We start from the raw sequence: 22,734 nt of genomic DNA on the forward strand, positions 1-22,734 counted from the left end.
CTATATCCAACATGATTATTTACAGTAATAGATTGAAGTCAACATGACCTATTTTTCTTTCTTTTACTAAAACTGATATATGATATTTGATCAGATATTCTGAAACCACTGGAGATTTGATACAAGTGTTTAATGGGTCAACCTTATAAATCGATTTTTACAGTTAATAACTTTTATTTAAAATAGAATGCTTGAGAAGACACGTAGTAAATATATGTTGACCTGAAAATGCTTTACATAATTCTTGAACTGTAACTTGGTATAAGAATAGAATTGGGGTGGCTTTTCTATATTGTAGATGAAAAAGAGATTTAATGGCAGAGCATGTGTTGGGTTTGGGGGGAATTTAGAGCTTGTGGAGCAGTTTTTAGGATAGGAGAGCAGAGGCTTTGTGTTAAGAAGAAAGCAGGTCAGTCAGGTTGATGAAGAGACTAGTTTATTACAGACTAGTTTTGCTAAATAATTTACTGTATAGCCTAAAAACTCAAATGTATATTAATAAAAGCATGTTTGTTTTAGGTTAGCAGTTACATACTGTCAAATAGTGTAAAGATTTTGAGCAAATAGATACAAACATCACTTGAAGTTTTAGGTGATTAGAAAGATTTAGGCACCAAAGACAGCTTTAGAAAATGACAGGACTGACTGAGCAAATTAACAATTGGTTGTAAACATGAATGTTCAAGATCTAATGTACCTCTAAATAAGACGGTTTGTTTCATTAATTATAATCAACCCTTTTCAACAATAAAATTGAAGATATTTTTCAAGTGTTGTGCTGGTTTATGGTCACCTTTTTACACCCTGCTATATACTTTTGTCTGCAACATATGTAGGACGTAGATTCAAACCGTGTTAGTAATCAGTCACTCCAGTTGACCTCAGTGTCCTCTTCTTTTATATACCTTTCCTGGACCATTTCATCTCCAGAGAGCGTTGTATGTTGATAACTCCCAAATCTGCATCTCTATTTCTGACCTCTTACTTGAGCTTAGGACCACCCAAGTAAAATATCCTGTTGGCACCCGGGATAAACTGTTTATCTAAAGAGGAATTACCTTCCTCTTACGTGTTTCTACTTTGTTTTTAAATCACCATTGCGCACCCAAACTAATACTCCTTCACTCATTCAGATGCCTGTCGTCAGGCCTGTCACCCTTGAAAATGCCTTCGAGAACTCCTTTAATTCCCACTGCCACTATCTTAGTAACTGAGTTCCTCATCCTTTGGCACACAGCAAGTATTTAAAAATTAGTAATTTCAAAAAAGTCTCAACCGCATAAAGCTCTAACGTGGTGGCATCCAGCCTGGAATTCAAGTGTTCTAGTCCCCAGTGTGGATATTCGAGAGCTCTTTCCATCCTCATATAGGGAATCCAGACTCAAGGGAATTCATATTAGAAGAAAAGTTGTACACCTGAGTCTCAATTCTTACCCCGTCCCGAATGGAATGCAGAACTAGATTCTGCAAGGGAACCTTCTCAGGCAGCGAAGCTTTGAGGTCCTCTTCAGTGAGAACTTTGGTAAATGTTGAAGTAGTGCTCTCTTTCTCGCTGGCCTCCATTGTAACTAGTTCTGCTCTCAGCTGACAGGAAAAACTACCCCATCTGCTGCTGCAAGGAAGCAGTGACGTCACGGCTGGAATGAACTGACCCCGTTTTTTGGGCTTCGCAGATCTTGGGGCCCCAAGGCCCGGAATGAATAGGGGTCAGGAGACCACAGCTCCTAGCGTCCGGGGGCCCGGCCCTGCGCAGACAGCCCGGCCCCCGCCCACCTTCCCTCCCTCTACGCCTCGGGCGGAACCCCGCGCCGGGCCGCCGAGGTCCTGCCTGGGGCGAGCGAGTGGGTGTGAGCGTTGGGGGCCGGCCAAACTTCCTGTCCCGCGCTGCCGCTGCTTCCGGCGGGAGCCGGAAGACGCTGTGTGTGGACGGAATTCGGGACCGCCTGACGGCTAGCAGGCTGCCCCGGACGGGAAGGTGAGCTCCGGGCTGGGCCAGGCCACACCCGCGCAGCTAGGTGGTCCCCGAGAGGGAGGGAGCCAGTACCGGCTCCTCAGGGGCTCGGGCCGAGTTCGCCTTCGGAGAGGACAGGGAGACCGCCCCCCTTGGGCACCCCTCCCAGATCTGGCGGGCCCGGGAGCGGCGGGTCTGAAGCCCTATGGCTTCGGCCCTTCCCCTCGCGGCGTTGGGGCTGATGTGATTGCTCCTTTGCTTGGTTTTGGGGGTAGGGACTTAGGAACAAGACGGTCCTGAGAAAGCTGGAGTCAGCAGCGAGTCCCTAAGGGCAGGGGCTGCTGGACTGCACCCGCAGCCGGGCCCTGCCCGCGGGCCTTGGGGCCCTACACTAAGGCCTTTGCGGAAGGGGAAAGAGGATGCCAAGAGGACTCTGCCCTGGATATTTCAGCCCAGAGCTACCCTCTTTCATACGTCCACTTATTTCCTGGGTCTAGAAGAAGGAAGGCTGCCGGCTCTGAGGGGCTTGGCTGCTGGCTTCTCCTTCGCCTGTCATTTCAAGGCGAGGCTGTGGGCTGTGTTTACAGCCCGTATGCGTTCGCCGGTTGAATTTATCCTCTGAAGTTTCTTCAGAGGAAGGAATGGAGTTAGTTTATTAAAGTTTATCCTACTTGCTCATGAGGCCTGAAATGCATTTAGGCACCATTTGGAAGTTAAATATTACTAACCTGGGACTTAAGAATTTGTACTTCATCACTTTGGCACATGGGTCAATGTAACATATTTGCAAGGAGAGTAAAAGAAACATTTTGAAATAGAGTCAGTGGCATTTTGTTGTTAGGGAGTGAGAAATTCCACTTTGTGTTATCTTAGTGTGGACAGAGTAAAGTCAACTGAACGGAAGATTTAGGTTCTAATTTTTAAGAATTCTTGATTTAAGTACATGTTTGATTTTTGACAAGTTACTTGATCTCTAGTGCTTTTGTTCCTCCTGTGTAGGTGAAGAGGCTTACCTATTTATTCAGCAGATACTTTCTGAATGCTTAGTTTGTTCAAAGCATCGTACTAGGTTAATGAGCGTTAGAATGAATAAATTCAACGACCTTAACCGGTGAAAAAAATATGCATGTAGACTAACAGCCAAGGCGGGATGGAGTAGTTGCTAAAGAGAGGTGAAACTGTGTTGCGAAAACACCAAAGAAAAGGACAGATTTGTTTTGATTTGAGGGATGTCTTAGTGGAGGATGGCATTTGAGTTGTTTTTTTTTTTTTTTTTAAGATTTTATTTATTTTTATTTGACACAGAGAGAGATAGAGAGCACAAGCAGGGGGAGCGGCAGGCAGAGGCAGAGGGAGAAGCAGGCTGCCTGCTGAGCAAGGAGCCCGACTTGCTTAACCGACTGAGCCACCCAGGCGCCCCTTGAGTTGTATTGTAAAGGCTGGAAAGGATTTCAAAATATCACAGCTGGATTGGGAGTGTTTATTTATTTATTTATTATTATTATTTTTTTAAAGATTTTTATTTATTTGACAGAGAGAAAGACAGCCAGAGAGGGAACACAAGCAGGGGGAGTGGGAGAGGGAGAAGCAGGCTTCCCGCTGAGCGGAGAGCCCGATGCGGGGCTTGATCCCAGGACCCTGGGATCATGACCTGAGCCGAAGGCAGACGCTTAACGACTGAGCCACCCAGGCGCCCCGGGAGTGTTTATTACTGGTCGAAGAACTATTCTAAGCAAAGACTTGAGCACTGAAATAGGCTGGTGTTCATTCCAAAAGCCAGTCCATGTGGGATGGAGTAAAGGGTTAATTGGAGAATATGGACAGTGCTGTAACTGGAACAGTATTTGAGGATATATTGTAGAATATTTGAAATGCCATGCTTAGGAATTTGACTAGTATTCTGAGGCACTGAATTTTGAGTGAGTGGAGTAACTAACATAAGCATTTCTGTTTTGGAAAGATAATTCAAGTGGCTGCATTAAAAGGTGGATTGAAAGGGGGAATTTTTAGGGCAGGGTGACCAGTTAGAAGCCTGTTTTAATAGTGTAGTTGAAAGATAATGAGACCTAAACAGGGTATTACAAGAGGAATAAATTTGGGGAATCAGAACTACTGGGGTTATTTAAATATGGAGGATGAGAGACATTGTTAAAGACCTAGAATTTGCGGCTGAGTGGGAAGAAGATTGGGCAATAATTGAAATGGGTAATACAGGAAGAAGAAAAAGTTTGGTGGTAGAGATGATAATCTCGATTTTGGACATTGTTAGGTTTGAGATGGATATCCGTGGGGAGATAAGAAGTTAGAAATGAAAATTTGGAGTTCAGAAGAGGAGTAGAGACAAAAATTTCGGTATTATTTGCATGTCATTCGTTCACTGTACAGATATTTATTCAGTGCTTACTAGGTGCTTGCAGGGAAGTTTGTATGGAAGCCCTTAAATCTCATAGTAAAGCCAACTTTAGGGCTTCACAGTATCAGAAATGACTCGGAGGCCTAAATTCCTTATGAATTACATATAATACTTTGCCAGGCACAGTGCTAGGTAGTGGAAGGTAAAGTTGTGACCAAGACAGACTAGTTCCTGCCCTTGTTTATGGAGCTTACAATTTACAGGGTAAGCCAGACACAAAGTGAATACTATATAAAACCAAAGGAATTAGAAACAGCAAGACACCTGGGTGGCTCAGTCAGATAAGTGTCGGCCTTCGGCTCAGGTCATGATCCCAGGGTCCTGAGTCCCACATCAGGCTCCTTGCTCATCTGGGAGCCTGCTTCTCCCTCTGCCTGCCCCTCCCTCTGCTTGTGCTCTTTCTCTCTCTGACAAATAAATAAAATCTTAAAAAAAAAAAAAGAAAGGAATTAGAAACAGCAGAGATAGAGAATAAAGGTGGAAGTATGGGGAATCTTCTTTGGATAAGGTGATCAGACAAAGCCTCTCTAAATGAGTTGATAGTTAAGCAGAGCCCAGAAGAATGAAAAAGAGCTAACCAATGGAGAGAAAGGTAAAAGCGTTCCAAGGTAGAGGAAATGACATGTGCACATCCCTAACATCAGAAAGAGTTTAATTTGTTCAAGGAACTAAGATGGCTGAAGCTTGGTGAGCACATAAGGGAGAGTGACTGTTAGAGTGTTTTTGGAGAAGCACGAGTGGATCACATAAGGTTCTCACAGGCCAGGATAAGGGGTTTGGATTTTGTGTAGGTGCATTGGGAAGCCAAGTAAAGAGTTTCAAGCAGGTGAGTGATAATAATAGAACTCACATTTTAAGATGGTATTTACTACTGTGAAGAGAATAGAATGGATGGAGGCAAGAGTAGAAGCAGGGAGACCAGTTAGGTGGCACTAACAGTAGTTTAGGACAAGTATTGATGGTGGCCTGAAATAGGGTGGTGACAGTAGAGATAGAAGTAGGTGGATTTGATGTCTCAGTAGGACTTGCAGCTGGACTGGATATTGGGAGCAAAGGAAGGAAAGTAATAAAAATGACTCCTAAATGGGGTGAATAGTGGTCTCGTCTTGAGTGGAGGGTTGTGGTGAGTGGGGCTGGCAGAGTGTGATGGGAAACAGGCTTGGAAGAGAATTCATTTTGGACGTGTTAAATTTGAGATATCAAATTAAAATGTTAAGTAGAGATGTCAGGTAAGCAATTGTATATGCAAGTCTGCAGCTCAAAGGAGTTATCTGGGCTGTAGATAAAAATTTTGGTGATGAGCACCAGGTGTTGTATGGAAGTGTTGAATAGCTATTATATACCTGAAACTAATATTGCACTGTATGTTAACTAATTGGAATTTAAATAAAAACTTTAAAAAAATTGGAGACTGTATCATTTAAAGCCGTAAGCTTACACTAGGAGGAGAATGTAGCAAGAAAAGAGAGCCTGAATATTATCCTGAGGAATATTAATATTTAGAGGCTGAGTACAGAAAGAGTATAGGAGTTACCAAAGGAAACTGGAGAAATGGCAATGATGAAAGAGTGAAATGAGGAGCATGTATCTTGGAAGCAGAGAGTATAAGTAAAGTGTTGGAGGAAGGAGGCAGTGCTTCTAAGGGATACCAGTTATGGCTCTGGTTGCAAGTGACCAGTTTGCTTCAGAAGAGGAATTTATAACAAGGATGTGGGCAGCTCATGGGATCAAAGGAAATGATGAAGGCCCTGGCTTCATGAAGGACAGGAATCGGAGCAGCTCTAGGGGAGGCTGCTAGCAGCATTACTGGCATGAATGGGCTGCTGCAGCAGTTTTCAGCCCTTGTTACTTCTTTGAGAATTCACATTCTGAGGAAAAGTGTCTGATTTGTTCAGTATGGGTCAAGTGTCCAACAGTTGGCCAGTGAAGAAAAGAACACCTTAATCTATAGTCTCAACCAAGGATGTATCCAGTGGGGGAGGGGTGGATCCCCAGACATAATGTAGATCTGTCACCCAAGCAGGGGAAATGAATGTGTGACAATTAAAAACAATAGTTGTTCATTACAAAGGTCAAGTAAGATTGGGGCTGTTAAGTGTCCCTCGGATTTGGTAACATGAAGATCTTTGGTAACCTTTGTAAGAGAAGTTCTGGTGAAGTGATGGGATTGGATAGTGATTGGAGATTTGAAAGTGGAGACAAGTCTCTTGATAAATTTGGCTCTGAAGGATTGCAGAGAAATGGTGAGGTGACTGGAATAAAAATGAGGGCTGTGGGAATGGAACACCTCAGCAGATCCTGGGAAGGAAGAGGGAAGGCCCAGGATGAATCCTATAGTTTCTAAGATTCATTCTGGCTTCACAGTTCTCCAATCCAAGTTTCTCTCACTAGTACCTGTTACCACTTTGTTGTTAGAATTTAATCAACGTCCATAATATGCTAGATAGGGATATAAAAAGTTAACTTGGGTTTTTTTTTTTTTTTTTTAAGATTATTTGTCAGAGAGATTGCACGCACAAGTAGGAGCGGCGGGCAGAGGGAGAAGCAGGCTCTCCGCTGAGCAAGGGGCCTGATGCAGGACTCGATCCCAGGCCCCTGGGATCATGACCTGAGCCGAAGGCAGATGCTTCAGGGACTGAGCCACCCAGGCGTCCCTAGTTACTTTGTTTTTCTTTCCCTAGGACTTTTTTTAAATTTTATTTATTTATTTGTCAGAGAGAGAGAGTGAGTACAAGCAGGGGGAGCTGCAGGCAGAGGAAGAAGCAGGCTCCCCACCCCGACACTTAACCCACTGAGCCACCCAGGCATCCGGTCCCAGGACTCCTGTTTTATACCAAAATTTAAACCGTTAGTTCTTTTTCTTTCTTTCTTTCTTTCTTTCTTTCTTCGTTTCTTCGTTTCTTCCTTTCTTTCCTTTCTTTCTTTCCTTTCTTCCTTCCTTCCCTTTTTAAAAAATATTTTATTTATTTATTTGACAGCGAGAGAGGGAACACAAGCAGGGGGAGTGGGAGAGGGAGAAGCAGGCCTCCCGCTGAGCAGGGAGCCGGATGCGGGGCTCTATCCCAGGACCCTGGGATCATGACCTGGAGTCGAAGGCAGACTCTTAACAATTGAGCCACCCAGGCGCCCCTAAACTGTTCTTTTTTTAATTTTAATTTTAATTTTTGAGCATGGTAATTCCCTACCATTAGTAGAATTTTTGTTTTAGTTTTTTTCATCTTTAGTGAAGCATTGTTTGGGTCTATATTTGTGGTCAGCCACAGGTAGATATGGAGGGAACTGAGAAGCAAATTGGTTACCAATTGGGGGACATTTCTTCCCTCTTTTTTCTCACCCCCCCTTCTTTCTGAAAGTGGGTCAAGGTCAAGGCATTTTCTACCTCCCTAAAGTAAGAGTAGTACTGATATTCTAGGCTTTGTTTTCCTAGGGTGGAATCACATTGCTTTTGAGAAGTTGACACAATGATGTTCTGTTCTTTCTTGAGGCAGAGCACTAAAAGCCCCTGGTCATCTTTCCCTTTGGAATACACTCCCTTCTGTGTGGCAGTCAGGACTGAGGCAGGGTACCACCCGTGTCAGCTCTGTTCTCCTGTTGCTTGTTTAGTTTATTTTGGCTTCGTTCTCCCACCCAGTATCTCTCCATGTAGCCTGCATTAGTCTTAGGCCATTTCTACCCTCCTAACTTGGTGTTACCACTAATTCCTGTCTTGTGTAAGGATTCAAGTAATTTCAGTTTCCCCGAGACTCTGATCAATGATAATTGCTGATTTTAATATATATATATATATATATATATATATATATATATATATATATATAGGTTTATATCAATGGCTTTACGTTTTATGGCTGAGTCTCTGTTTAACATATGTATTTTAGACTTTTGAAGATATTTTATACTGTTTTCCAGTCTTTGGAATGTAATCTGTTAAGTAGCTTTTGAGATCAGTTTAGTGAGTTTTATTTTTAAAAAGTCAGAGTGCATGAGATTAGCATAGGCTAGTATTGTTTCATGAAAATGTGTTACTTGTATGTGTCTTAGTGAGTATTTTCATTCTCTGGGGTATGATGGAAAATGTATCTTACTGTGATTTGCAGTCAAAATGTTTGAAAACCACTGCTTTATAGGGAATTTGGACTCAGTAATAAAAGGCAGATTTCTTTTCTTTTCTTTTCTTTTCTTTTCTTTAAGATTTTATTTTAAGTAATCTCTGCACCCAACGGGAGGCTGGAACTAACCCCAAGATCAAGAGTCACACACACTACCAACTGAGCCAGCCAGGCGCATTTCTTAATCTTTTAGAGTATACAAAGCATTTGAAACATTTACTTGTTTCTTTTTTTAAAAGATTTTATTTATTTATTGGAGCGAGAGAGTGAGCTAGAGAGCAGGAGTGGTGGTGGGTGGGGGTGGGGGGGGGAGGAAGGGCACAGGGAGAAGACGACTCCCCACTGAGCAGGGAGCCCCATGCGACTCCCAGGATCCTGGGATCATGACCTGAGCTGAAGGCAGATGCTTAACCATCTGAGCCACCCAGGCGCCCTATTTACTTGTTTCTTAAGCACTTATGCAGAGCTTTGTTTCTGAAGAATTTTTGAATTATTTCTATTGACTGATACATAAATAATCCTAGGGTAGATTTGTTTCATCTGTATTTCAGATGAATTTCCTGGGGTCCGGAAGATGAGTAGCCTGCCTAGGTCTCAACCAAAAATCAGAGGGAGAATTTAGATTTCTGTTTTAGAGACCTTGGATTTTTTTTTTAAATAAACATATTTCAGCTTCTTTATTTAACTTGTTCAGCTACTTAATGCATAATTTGCTGGATGATATTGAGTGTACTGTAGAAGAAGAATGCAGTTAATCAGACTTCGGTTCTCAGGATTTGTTTATTTGGCTAAAAACAGAAAGAGAATTGTTCTCAGGATGGTCTAGATCATAGAGATTGCTATTGTCTTAAATCTGCTTTACTTTTGCGATGAGTTCTTTTGTTACCAATTTACAGAACTTTTCAGGGCTTCCTGTGTTCTTTGCTTTGGTTCATTGCAAAGGTTTGTATTGCCTGCATTCTTTTTAACCCTAAGGCTGACTATGGGATAACATATTAACATTTTCTGCTATTATTAGCTGTTAACATAATAACATTGGCAGGGTTAGTGGATTTCTAAAAAACAGAATTTCTGCTAGACCAAGGTAATTTTCTGTAAGCAGTCTAATGTGCTTTGGTGGCCATAGGGAACCATGCACACAGTAGAATCCTGTTGTTGCCATGAGTAGAGGAAAAAAAGGGTCTGACTAGAACTACTTATTTCATATTTATTAATAATAATTATTAGACCAATCCTTGGGTGTCTGAGATCATTTTGTTTTGTTATGAACTCTTTATCCACAGCCAAGATGCCTTATTTATGATTTGTGGAAAATACGATTTGATGGGCCTACCCTTGGCTGCTGATAGTTAAATGTCATTATCTCTTATTATTTATGGGGCTAAATTAGTAATTTTTCTAATTTGAAAGGAAAGGGTATAAATTTTGCCTGTCTACCAGGTAAAGATAAAAAAAAAAAAGGAACAAATATGTTCACATTCAAGAATTTGGGGTGACCACTCAGTATTGCATTTCTAGTCTCTTAATTAATAGCATAAGAAAGCCTGGGAAGAAATCTCCTTGAGACCCATAATTACCTTAAAAATAGCTTCCTTTTGGGACACCTGGGTGGCTCAGTCAGTTAAGTGGCTGCCTTCGGCTCAGGTCATGATCCCAGGGTCCTTGGGCTCAAGCCCCGCATCGGGCTCCCTGCTCAGTGGAGAGAGTCTGCTTCTTCCTCTCCCTCTGCCTGCTGCTCTGCCTACTCGTGTTCTTTCTCTATTTCTCTGTCAAATAAATAAATAAAATCTTAAAAAAAAAAAAAAGCTTCCTTTTGAGTAAGAGCCGTGCCTTTCACTCCACTGTCATGCAAATTGCATTTAAAGGAAGAACATTGCATTGGACACTATATTGGCCCCCATACTGGCAAATTTTTATTATGATTACTCTAAATATACTTTGACATAAAGCTAGGTAGTAATTCTTATCCTTCTATGCTGAAGCTCCCAGTAGCTCTTAATCAACTACAAGATCAAAACTAAGTTTACAAATAATTCAGTAATAACAGTGGTAGGGTCAGTGGATTTTTAAAAAAAAATTAACATGCTGAACCAAGATTGTTTTCTTTAAGCAGTCTAATATATATTTTTAATTGATGAATAGTTGACATACAATGTTAAATTAGTTTCAGGTGTACAACATAATGATTTGACAATTTGACACATTACCACAATTTGATACACTACTCAGTGCTCACCAGGATGAGGGTAGTTGCCATCTACCACCATACAAATTTATTACAGTATTAGCAGTCTGATGTTTTGATGGCTCTAGGGAACCATGTAGGTAGTTCAGTTTAGTTATATCAGTTGTTGCCATGATTTATATCTTTATGAATAAGTATACAGTTGTAAACCACACCATAAAACAAAATTCAAAATAACATTCATATTATTTGGTAGGGATGTCGTTTTGCTGAAATGCGGTACTTAATGTTGAACTTAATAGTGGGAAGATTTAGCCTTGGATTCAATAATATATTTCCTCTGTTTCTACATTTTAACTTTAGTAATACTATGCAGAGAATATCATACAAGGTATGTATTTAAAATGTCAAGACATTGTTAAGCAGCATGTGATAATGGGTTCTCACATGTAACCAAAACTGACTAGAAGTCCTTGAATGCCAATTTTAATGTGGTATTGATAGACGTATTGTCAGAGTTAGAGTTGCCTTGTTCAAATGAAGATAAGATTTGTGTTGCAAATGAGAACACACAGAATGGGAGGAAGTTTGTGCAAATCAGATATCTGATAAGGGGCTTGTATCTAGAATATATAAAGAACTCTTACAACTCAATAATAAAAAAGACAACTCAATTTAAAAAATGGGCCAGTGATCTGAATAAGTATTTCTCCTAAAAAGATGTACAAATGGTCTATAAACACATGAAGAGATGCTCAATATCATTAGCCATCAGGTAATGCAACTCAAAACCACAATGAGTTACCATTCACACCTACTAGCAGGGCTATAATAATGTGTTGGTGAGAACGTAGAGAAATCCACTGCTTGTGGGATTATGAAATGGTGCAGAAAACAGCCTGGTAATTCCTCAAGAGGTTAAACCATATGACCTAGCAATTCCACATCTAGGTGTATATCCAAAAGAGTAAGAACATATGTCTACTCAAAAACTTGTACATAAATGTTCATAGCAGCATTATTCATAATAGCCAAATTGTAGAAATAATCCAATGTCCATTAAGTGGTACATGGATAAATAAAATGTATATCCATATAATAGAATATTATTGGCAATAAAAAGAAATTAAGTACCGATTCATGCTACAAGACGGCTGGACCTTGGGAGCATTATGCTAAGTGATAGCAGTCAAGCACAAAAGATCACATGTATAATTCCATTTATATGAAATGTTTAGAATAGGCAAATCCATAAGAGACAGAAATTAGTGGTTCCCTAGGCCTGGTTGGGGTGGGGGTTGGGAAGAAATGGGGAGTGATTGCTGATAGGTACAGGGTTTCTTTTTTGGGGTGATGAAATTGTTGTAAAATTGATTGTGGTTGTGGTTACACAACTCTGTGAATATACTAAAAACAATTTAACTGTACTCTTTGAGTGAATTGTATGGTATATGAATTATATCTCATTGAAACTGTTATTTAAAAATTGCATTGCAGTTTTTGAAACCTGTTAAATGATAATGGGAATTGAGGATAGAAACAAATTTAATTGCATATTTGCCATCACACTTCCGGCTGATATACATAGCGAGTTGCTGTGTTAAAGGTGAGATTCACACAGTACACTTGATAAGGTACTGCCTGCCTGTGCTACTCTATCCTACCTACTAGTCTCTCTTTTTTTTTTTTTTTTTTTAAAGATTTTTTATTTATTTATTTGAGAGAGAGAGAATGAGAGAGAGCAAGCACATGAGAGGGGGAGGGTCAGAGGGAGAAGCAGACTCCCTGCTGAGCAGGGAGCCCGATGCGGGACTCGATCCAGGGACTCCAGGATCATGACCTGAGCCGAAGGCAGTCGCTTAACCAACTGAGCCACCCAGGCGCCCATCCTACCTACTAGTCTCTCTTTAGTTTAGTGCACATACAAACCACAAACATGGGCAACAGATTTGGGCAGAACTCAGTTATAATATGGATACCTATTTGTTCCAGAAAATGCTTGTGTTATTTTTTTGAAAAATTATCACTGAAATGAAGACACTAAAATAAAAAGATATAAGATATCATAGATAACCATGGACCCTTGAGAAATGGTGATCTAGAGGTGGCTCTTAAACTATAAGAGAGGTGGCAGCTTCCTTCTTTAAATTGTTAATACAGCTTCGCAAAAGTATCTAAGATCTGGTATATGATTTTTCCCTTGTTCAGTGCACTTATTCATAAACTTCATTTTTTTTTTTTTTTTCATTTTTCATTAGGTAAGGATAATGGAAACGCAGGGAGCATCATTGGTTTCTAAGAAACCTAACGAATATAAAGGGCAGCAAATAGTTGTTTAGTTTCTTAGAGATTTTACATTCCTGGAAACTCAGAGTTTGAGGAACCTTAAGAATAACCTAAACAAATATTTGGTTATTTCTTGGCTTCTTGAGATGAACTGGAATTGGGGAGAAGGAATTCTTACACCCTGGTGTTTCAAGGTCAGACGTAGATAGATATAAGTAGATAGAAGTAATCACTATTCATGCCAACCTGCTCTGTGGGTGGGAGTCCTGGTTCTGCGACTTAATAACTTGAGCAAGTGATGCACTGAACCTTGGTTCCTTCCTCTGTGGAAAAGAGGGATGAATAAACAACATTGAACTATTATGTACAGAGCTTGAATAAGAAAAACGTATGGTAAAGGAAAAGTTAGAGATTTATGATCCTTGATTTTATGTGGGAAACTTAAATAAAAGGACACTTTTTTTTTTTTTTTTTAAGATTTTATTTATCCATTTGACAGAGAGAGAGACAGCAAGAGAGGCAACACAAGCAGGGGGAGCGGGAGAGGGAGAAGCCGGCTTCCCGCGGAGCAGGGAGCCCAATGTGGGGCTCGATCCCAGGACCCTGGGATCATGACCTGAGCCGAAGGCAGACGCTTAACAACTGAGCCACCCAGGTGCCCCAAAAGGACACTTTCATTTACATCTTGTGAATTGTTATTTTTTTATGATGAAAGTGAGGATTTCTGGAAGCTAGCAAGGGGGAGAGGAAGGAACCAACAGGACAATAAACATTTATTCAGGAACTTCTAAATGCCTTTTTTGTAGAGTAAAGCCTGCCTTGTTCTAACTTTCCAGTCACTTTGGTATTAATTGAAAACTCCCATCCTGGGTACATTTTACACTCTGTAATTACTTTGTATACGGTAGTGCTCCCAATTTTAGCAACAATTGTACAAAATACAGTGGACTCTTTTGTCAAAAGTCTGAAAAAACTAAACGATAAGAAAGTAAGAATTTTAATTATGGGGGGAGAATAGCTACATCAGGGTCCCAAGGGTACTACTTTTGGGAAACACTGTTCAGATTTTGACTGTATAACTACTTTTAGAAAGATGAGGAAATTGAGAAAAGAAAAATAAGTCATACCAGCCTGCCACCTAATATAGTTACTATCATAGTTGTATTAATTTCCTTTTACTTTTTTCTATTCATATCTTAATTAGTTTTAATAATAACAAGTATATAATTTTGTATTTTGTTTTTGTAATTTAACATGTCATTGGCACTTCTTGTTGTTGCATTATTTTTATAACCATATTTTTAAGTGACAGTGCCATAACCTAATTAAACATTCCCTAAGTGTTGGGTATATATGTGTATTTATATCTTGCTTGCAGTTGTTTATTATTATAGATGCTAACATGAAGTTCTTTGGGCATATAATTTTTCTATTTTTAAGACCTTTTCTTAAAATAGATTATTAGAAGTAGAAATTCTATGAAGTACAACTTTTAATGGATTTTGACATCTGTTGGGCTTGTTCTATTTTAAAACAAGTGTTTTGGGCTGAATTCTTTATTTGCTTGCTTGTTGTGATTTTCAGATATGTGGAGAAGTGCCTTTGTTTATTTAGCTACATTTTTCTACTACTCTAATTCTCTCTCTCTCTCTCATCCTTTTTTAGGCTAAATTGATTACCCACCCAGCACAGCATCTTACAGGAAAAGCATAGCATTTCGTAGAGGAATATGAGCATAACAGGAAAGTGTCATTGACTCTGAATTAAATTTTTAACCTGTCCCTGAACAGCTACAGGATTTGGAAGCTGAATCAATGTTATCAGATGAGTTAGAATCCAAACCAGAGGTGAGCCCAGGCAGTGCTATCTATCTATCTATCTATCTATCTATCTATCTATCTATCTATTTATTTATATTTTTTTGTGGGCTATCTTCCGAGGTTTGTCTTTAGTTCAGGAAGTCAGTAAACTTCTGGAATGAGCCAGATAGTAAATATTTTAGGTTTTGTGGGCCATATGGTTTTGGTCGTAACTACTAGTTTATTACTTTTTCTGTCACTAAGTACTTTTTCAAAGATTTAAAAACTCTTTTTTACCTATAGCTTTTTATGTTTATTTAAGTAAGTATAAGTTCTTATACATCTAGGTAATTACATAATGACAAAAATTTTATATATATATGACATATATGTGGATATGTATATACATATATAAATATTTACTACCACAACCATTTTTCAGTTAATTTTGTATGTATCTGAAAGTGTTTTCTTTCTAAATGCGATTAGAGGACTTAAATATTATTTATTTATTATTTATTTTATTTTCATTTATTTTTTTAAGTAGGCTCCATGCCTAGTGTGGAGCCCAACATGGGGCTTGAACTCATGACCCTGAGATTAAGACCTGAGCTGAGATCAAGAGTCGGAGGCTTACCTCGCTGAGCCACCCAGGCGCCCCTAAACATTTTTTAATTTTTATTCATTTCTCTTCCTTTAATTTTAGTACATCTGTGTCATATAGTGGAAAGGTCAATGAATTTGGAATCAGGTTAAGTTTGAAGACTTACTTCCTGTACTAGTCATGTGACCTTAGATAAGTCATTTGATGTCTTCAACTTGATTCCTTATCTTTATTTATTTTTTATATTCCTTATCTTTAAAATACATGTTCAATTTTACTGGGTTAAGATGAGGATTAAATGAGCCAATATAATACAGCTTTTCTTTAGAACAGAGCACTTGATAAAAATAACTTTAAATGTTATTTTGTAGTTAATTTAGTTTTTCTGTGAATGTGGTTGAGACTAAGAAGCAATAAAGACTTAATTACGCTATGAACTTTTGGTAAATTCAGAGGTTTAGATTCATTCCTAACAACTTGTATTTTTCAATATTGTCTCTTCCTCCTTTCCCCTCCCAACCCCACCCAGCTCCTGGTACAGTTTGTTCAGAATACATCCATCCCATTGGGACAGGGGCTAGTAGAATCAGAAGCTAAAGACATTACTTGCTTATCCCTCCTTCCGGTGACTGAGGCCTCAGAATGCAGTCGGCTAATGTTACCAGGTAAAAATTAAGATTACAAGAAATAAGATAAGCAAGTTTTAAGAGCTTAGCCTCCTCTATCATACTGGTGGGATGGGATAAATGACTTTATAACTGACTCATAGAAACTGTAAATCTAGGAATCATGAAGAATAAGCAACCATAGGAGTTAACAAGTGCATTGGTAATTTAAGCCATAGTAATGGATAGGATCATTCATGAAATGTGAGAGTGAGAAGAAAAGACCAATGTGGAGCTCCCTATTCAAGATACAGGGTAAAGCAGGAGAGCCTATGAAGGAGGGAAGAAGGAAAGGCGAGCAGTAAGAGAAATATTGGTACAGAGTGCAGGCATGAAACTCAAGAGAATAGTCACCGTGTCAGATGCTTCTAAGAGGCCCATGAGATAGGGACTGTCCCAATGAGATAGGGCCAACAAGGCCATTATTGACGTTGGCAGGACCTGTTCCATGGAAAGGTAATGGAAAGCCAGGTTGTAGAGGGTTGAGGTATCAGTGCAAGGTAAGTATAGTTGAGGAAGTAACCACACTTTCTCAAGGCTCTCCTGCTATGGGAAGGAAAAAGAGAAGGACATAAAGTAGATGGCAGAATTCTTTTTTAAGATCTGAAATATTTGAGGATGGTTTTATGCTAAGAGGAAAGAGCCAGTTGGAGAGGTGCAAACAGAAAGAGTGGCTAATTAGTGGGGAGGCTCCAGGAGAGGTAGGAGGAACTAGAATGCTGATCATGAGTTGTGAGATTAACTTTGGATAGGGAGAAGGAGATCCTATCCCTTGACTGTTAGCAAGGAGAACATTATTTTTGGGTGCAATAAGTTCTTTATTTTCTGGAAATTGGAATATTTAAAATTTGGAATACTGATGTTAAATCAGGGGAGGGGAGGGTCACCACCTATTGGTGATTGGTGACAGCTTATTATAAAGTCTTCTAGTTACTGTTCTCTAGTGATGTCCTGTTTCTTTGATTTTTTTTGAAGTGACTTTAAAATTTTTTTCAATGTTTAAAGATTCAAGAAGGACAGATACATTCAACCAACCAGTGTTGACTTAAGGTTTCCCTGTCTAGTTCCTAGCTTTCGCACATCTTCTGTCGTTCAACTCCTACTATTTTTCTACTGGTATGTTGGAGTTTTTCCAAATCCTTATGGATTTTCAATATGTATACATTTCCATGTGCTAATGAATTTTGATCTTCATTGGGCTTAAATTTTTCTCTCCTGATTTTAATTTGTTTAATAAATATTTTAACAATATTGAAGTGAAAAGAAGAACAAAATCATTAATCTTCTTTTCTACATTAACTTTAGTTTTAATTTTGATTAAAAATATTTTATTTTATTTTTTAAAAGTTTTTATTTATTCATTTAAGTAATCGCTACACCCACTGTGGGGCTCAGACTCACAACCCCAAGATCAAGAGTCTCATGCTCTTTTGATCGAGCCTGCCAGGTACCCTGATTAAAAATATTTTAGATAACCAGTATCAATAATAATAAGTGAAAACCCATGTACTCACCTCCCAGCTCATGAAACATAATATTACAAACACGAATGTATCTGCACATACCTCCCTAACTTTATTCCCCTCCCTCTTAAATATGTGTGTATCATTCCATGCATGGCTGATATGTTTTCTTTTTAGTTGGGATTTGTGATAGGTACAGAAAAGTATAAAACCCTGTGCTTATACATTTCGAAGAATTATTATAAAGGAGATACCCACCACCCAATCAAGAAGTAGAACCTTGCCAGCTCCCAAACCCCCATGGGTTCCTCCCTGATAAAGACAACCTCTGTTCTTCCTAGGTCACCACTACCCTCAATTATTTGACCGATATTTGTTTCCCAAGTTTAACCACTGAGATCTAAGCAATGCAGTTTAATCTTAGGTGTTTTTAGACCTTGGAATCATATGAATGTATATTGTTGTACCTTTCTTATGTTATTCTATAGTTGTGAGATTCATCCTTGTGTGTATAAGCTGTGGTTGGTTTCATTGCTGTATAGAGTTCTGTTATATGAGTGTAACCACAGCTTCTTTATCCATGACACTGTTGATGAATATTTAGTTATTTTCCAGTGTTTTACTATGACAAACAGTACTGCTATGAACTTCATTAAAAACTTTTTGTGTATGATAAAATATACATAACTAAAGATTTGCCATTTAAACCAGTTAACCATTTTAATCACATAAACTTACAATTTAACCAGTTCTGTGACATTAAGTACATTCATATTGTACTATTTCATTAGACTTTGAAATGGCAGTACTGTCTATCCTTAGGCTTCCACTTTCATTCCTATAATATCTGTTAACTTCCTTAAAAAAAGGAAAAAAAATTATCTGCCTTTTATAAAGATGACTGAAACCCCTGAAAACATTGAGTGCTTTAGCGCTATAGTGTAATTCCTTGTTTTGCAACCAAAACCTTTGGAAAGTCATTCCTTTCCTTAGAATAAAGTCCTAGAGAGCAAGTCTTCTGAATTATTTCTTTACATTTCAGTGTAAACCCGGAAGTATAATGAAACATATTTATGATTCTATAAAATTTCAGTGATTTCTCAGGCTGTGGTTTTTTTCCCCCTAATGACTCAACAGAACTGTCACATACATGCTATAAAAATTAAAGGGAGGGATCTCTTCCCAAGAAAAATAATTTAAAATTTAGATCCTATTCTTGAGTTAGTATTCATTGTGTAACTATATTTTTTGAGGGAAAAGTACTGATTTCTGGCCTCGAAAGGACAAAGGCCTGTGATGTCCAAATGTGGATGGTTGGTTGGTTGGTACATCCAAATGTCAAATGAGTCTGTCCCTCACATTTTGGCTGACTCCCTTTAAAACTTAAAGTTATCGCTCTGTTCTCTTCTGAGGGAAATTCTGTATTTGTAAAATAAAAAGGCTGCTGCTCCTAGAAGGGATGTGATAGGGGTGTTCGGTGCCGTGTATCAGAATGGTGAGCCCCGTGGAGAGAGGTGCCACATAAAGCCGTGGTCTTTTCCCTTTGCTAGATGATACTCCAAGTCATACAAACTCCTCCAAGGAGGTCCCTTCCTCGGCTGTGTTGAGAAGCCTTCAGGTGAATGTGGGCCCAGACGGAGAGGAGACGAGGGCTCAGACTGCACAGAAGTCCCCGGAGTTTTTGTCCACTCCAGAGTCTCCCAGCTTGTTGCAAGATCTACAGCCAAGTGATAGCACTTCTTTTATTCTTCTTAACCTAACAAGAGCAGGTATTCTTTATCTTTTTCTGAACTCTGCTCATGCTTAAGAAAAAAACTGGGCGGCGGGGCATATTTAACCCAGTCATACTTAAAATGGAAAGAAGCCTTATTATTTTATTATTTTAGAGAATTGGTATAGTCTGGTGATCAGTTGAATGTGTAGGGGGAGAAGACAGACTTCAGGAAGAAGTTTCTTGTTTGGGAAATTAGGTTGTGCCATTCAGCAAGATAGTGAGCCCAAGAACAGGGCTGGGCGGGGAGGATGATTAGTTCCAGTTTGTGCTTGTTGATGTTGGGATTTCAGAGGGACATTCATGAGGAGGTGTTCTTTAGAGAGTTAGAAACAGGAATCCAGAGTTCTAGAAATGTCTTGTGTGAAATAAGTTGTTTTGGGGTTTATCAGCATTCAGGAAATGTATGAAACCGTGAACATGGATTCTTTGATTCAGGAGCATAAACAGAAAAGAAGGCAAATCTGGGACCCTGGAAAAAACACATTTAAGAGGGGAATAACAGAGGAGTGGGGAGGAGCTGCCAGAGAGGGATAAAGAAAACAGAAGGAGAGTGCTATGCGAGAAGCCAAGAGAGGGAAAATGTCTTAAAGAAGAAAAGGTAGTAAATCATGCCAATACCACAGGAAGGGCTAATGAGGTGAGGACTGGGGAGTGTATGTCTAGTGACCCGAGCAAGAGCAGTTGTTACTGAGGTAGTAGAGGTGGAGGCCGGGTTCTAACCATGGTGGGGAGTGGATGACAGGTGAGAAAGTGGATACCCAAGTTAGAAGTTACGCTTGCAGGAAACTTGACTGTGAGACAGTAAATAGCTACAGAAGTACTTGGGATTTTCTCTTCTTTTTAAAGATAAAGATGGGCGAGACAGATTTAAAGGCTCTAAGGGGAGGTTGTAAGGTCTCCAGTAGAGAGGAATGGCTTGCAAATGGCGGAGAGATGACTGAAGGATAGGGTCAGGATACTAGCTTGCTTACCCTGGGGGGACAGCTTTGCCTCTGAAACCAAAGGAGGTAAGAAAGAGAAGCCTGTCGTCCGGGAGTGGAAAGGTGATAGATAACCTAGTGTAGTAGGAGAACAGAAGCTTGAGGTGAGAGGTGAAAATCTGGAATAGCTGATTCAGGCCATGAAGTATCCGAGCCAGGGCCGATAGAAGGGCAACTTGATGGGTAGCTTTCACATATCCTCTCCTTTCTTCCAGGTCTGGGCTCTTCAGCTGAGCACTTAGTATTTGTACAAGATGAGGCAGAGGATTCAGGGAATGATTTCCTCTCCAGTGAGAGCACGGACAGTAGCATCCCATGGTTCCTCCGGGTTCAAGAGCTGGCTCATGATAGTCTGATTGCTGCTACTCGCGCACAGCTGGCAAAGAGTGCAAAAACCAGCAGCAATGGTGAGACCCCTGTGACGTTTTCACTTCCCGTATTCTCTGTGGGGATTTTGGCAATACAATGACCATATTTTGAGTTGACTGGAATCTGAGTTATTGGTGAGAGCAGACCCCTAGAAATGTGTACACTGTTTGTCTTATTTTCTATGAAATAACTTAGCTATGCCAGATTCATGTGCAAAATCAACAACACTAGCATTCTCAGTTGTCAGCTTTAAATAATGTACACAGCCCCTTTAAAGGGAAAACAAGATGTTATCTTGAATTGTTTTTATTGTACTGTTCCCTATACTTTTATACCATTATAAAATCAAAACAGTATTACCAATTAATAGGAATAAAACTACAAAACCAGTGAGAATAAAGTTAATATTTTATTTTGGCAGACGATGGTGTTTTGCTGAAACTGCCACCGCTGCCTTTTGTTTTGGAACCAGTTCATCATATGACCTTAAATATCCAAACAGTCTGTAGGGCTGTTTCTTTTGAGTTGAGCATGCCGGTACTAACTCTGTGCCACTTTTCTCTGTCCAGTAGTTTTCAGATATAGTCCTTAAATCATCAGCATCACCTAGGAACATAGAAATACAAATTCTCAGGCCTCATCCTACTGAAACCAGAAACATGCGATCTTTTAGTAAGCCCTCTCAGTGGTTCCAATACATGTTAAAGCTTGAGGACCATGCCTGTAAACCACCCCTAAACCAGTGCACAACCTTTGCTTATGTTAACATGCCATAATACTTTTTGTTTTAGAGCTGCTTCTATATTTTCTCTTTAATCTGTGACAATTAAGGTACTACAAATTATTAAGGTACACACTATCATTGTCACAAACCAAGCTTAAGCACTGAAATCTTATGTTGGTACATGGCTGTTTGGAGCTCATCTGGATGATCTAGAATATGCTTATGATTATTTTGTGATTACCATGCAAGTGAAAATAAAAAATTAAAAACTTTTTTTTTTAAAGATTTTTTATTTTATTTTATTTATTTATTTGAGAGAGAGAATGAGAGAGACAGAGAGAGCATGAGAGGGGGAGGGTCAGAGGGAGAAGCAGACTCCCTGCCGAGCAGGGAGCCCGATGCGGGACTCAATCCCGGGACTCCAGGATCATGACCTGAGCCGAAGGCAGTCGCTTAACCAACTGAGCCACCCAGGCGCCCCAAAAATTAAAAACTTTTGCAAGGATCCCTGTGAATATTTCAGAATATTCCAGTTTTAGAAACATTAACCTAAATCTTTTCTACATAGAGAACTCTAAACTTCTTTTTTTTTTAAGTTTTTATTTAAATTCCAGTTAGTTAACATACAGCATAATATTAGTTTCAGGTGTACAATATAGTGATTCAACACCAGGTGCTCATCACAAGTGCATTCCTTAATCTCCATCACCTATTTCATCCACCCCTCACCCACCTCCCCTCTGGTGACCATTGGTTGTTTTCTATTGGTAAGAGTCTGTTTCTTGGTTTGCCTCTCTTCTTTTTTCCCGTTTGCTCTTTTGTTTCTTAATTCCACCTGTGAGGGGTCCCTGGGTGGCTCAGTCGTTAAGCGTCTGCCTTCGGCTCAGGTCATGATCCCAGGGCCCTAACCCCGCATCGGGCTCCCTGCTCCACGGGAAGCCTGCTTCTCCCTCTCCCACTCCCCCTGCCTGTGTTCCCTCTCTCGCTATGTCTCTGTCAAATAAATAAATAAAATCTTTAAAAAAAAAAATTCCACCTGTGAGTGAGATCATCTGGTATTTGTCCTTCTCTGACAGACTTATTTCACGTAGCATAATAGTTTCTAGCTCCATCCATGTCACTGCAAAGAGAACTCCAGACTTCTTTTTTTTTTTTCACTTTCCTACTTTATTAATTTTATTTTACTATGTTAGTCACCATACATTACATCATTAATTTTTGATGTAGTGTTCCATGATTCACTGTTTGTGTATAACACCCGTGCTTCATGCAATACGTGCCCTCAGTACCCATCACCAGGCTAACCCACCCCCCCCAAAACCCTCAGTTTGTTTCTCAGAGTCCATAGTTTCCCCTTCCGATTCCCCCCTTCATTTTTTCCTTCCTACTATCTTCTTCTTTTTTTTTTTTTT

General features: G+C 39.6%; 1 protein-coding gene across 4 annotated transcripts in view; it reads left to right on the forward strand.

Annotated features, from left to right (window-relative positions):
* The first annotated feature begins 1,896 nt into the window (after nucleotides 1-1,896).
* Nucleotides 1,897-22,734, forward strand: part of ZNF410 (zinc finger protein 410) — a 41,489-nt gene continuing 20,651 nt past the window's right edge. For 2 of the 4 annotated variants that reach the window (XR_004299577.1, XM_032405539.1), the window contains exons 1-4: nucleotides 14,702-14,791; nucleotides 15,877-16,012; nucleotides 19,026-19,244; nucleotides 20,445-20,636. Coding sequence is in view for 3 of the 4 variants with exons in the window: in XM_032405539.1 (XP_032261430.1) it covers nucleotides 14,759-14,791; nucleotides 15,877-16,012; nucleotides 19,026-19,244; nucleotides 20,445-20,636 (580 nt within the window). In the remaining variant the exon portion in view is untranslated. Of the gene's footprint in view, nucleotides 1,976-12,155; nucleotides 12,265-13,560; nucleotides 13,600-14,609; nucleotides 14,792-15,876; nucleotides 16,013-19,025; nucleotides 19,245-20,444; nucleotides 20,637-22,734 lie in introns of those variants that run through there. The other 2 variants (XM_032405536.1, XM_032405538.1) reach the window with 2 other exon arrangements.

Source organism: Phoca vitulina, unplaced genomic scaffold, assembly GCF_004348235.1.
Source record: "Phoca vitulina isolate PV1807 unplaced genomic scaffold, GSC_HSeal_1.0 scaffold7, whole genome shotgun sequence".
Lineage (NCBI taxonomy): Eukaryota > Metazoa > Chordata > Mammalia > Carnivora > Phocidae > Phoca > Phoca vitulina.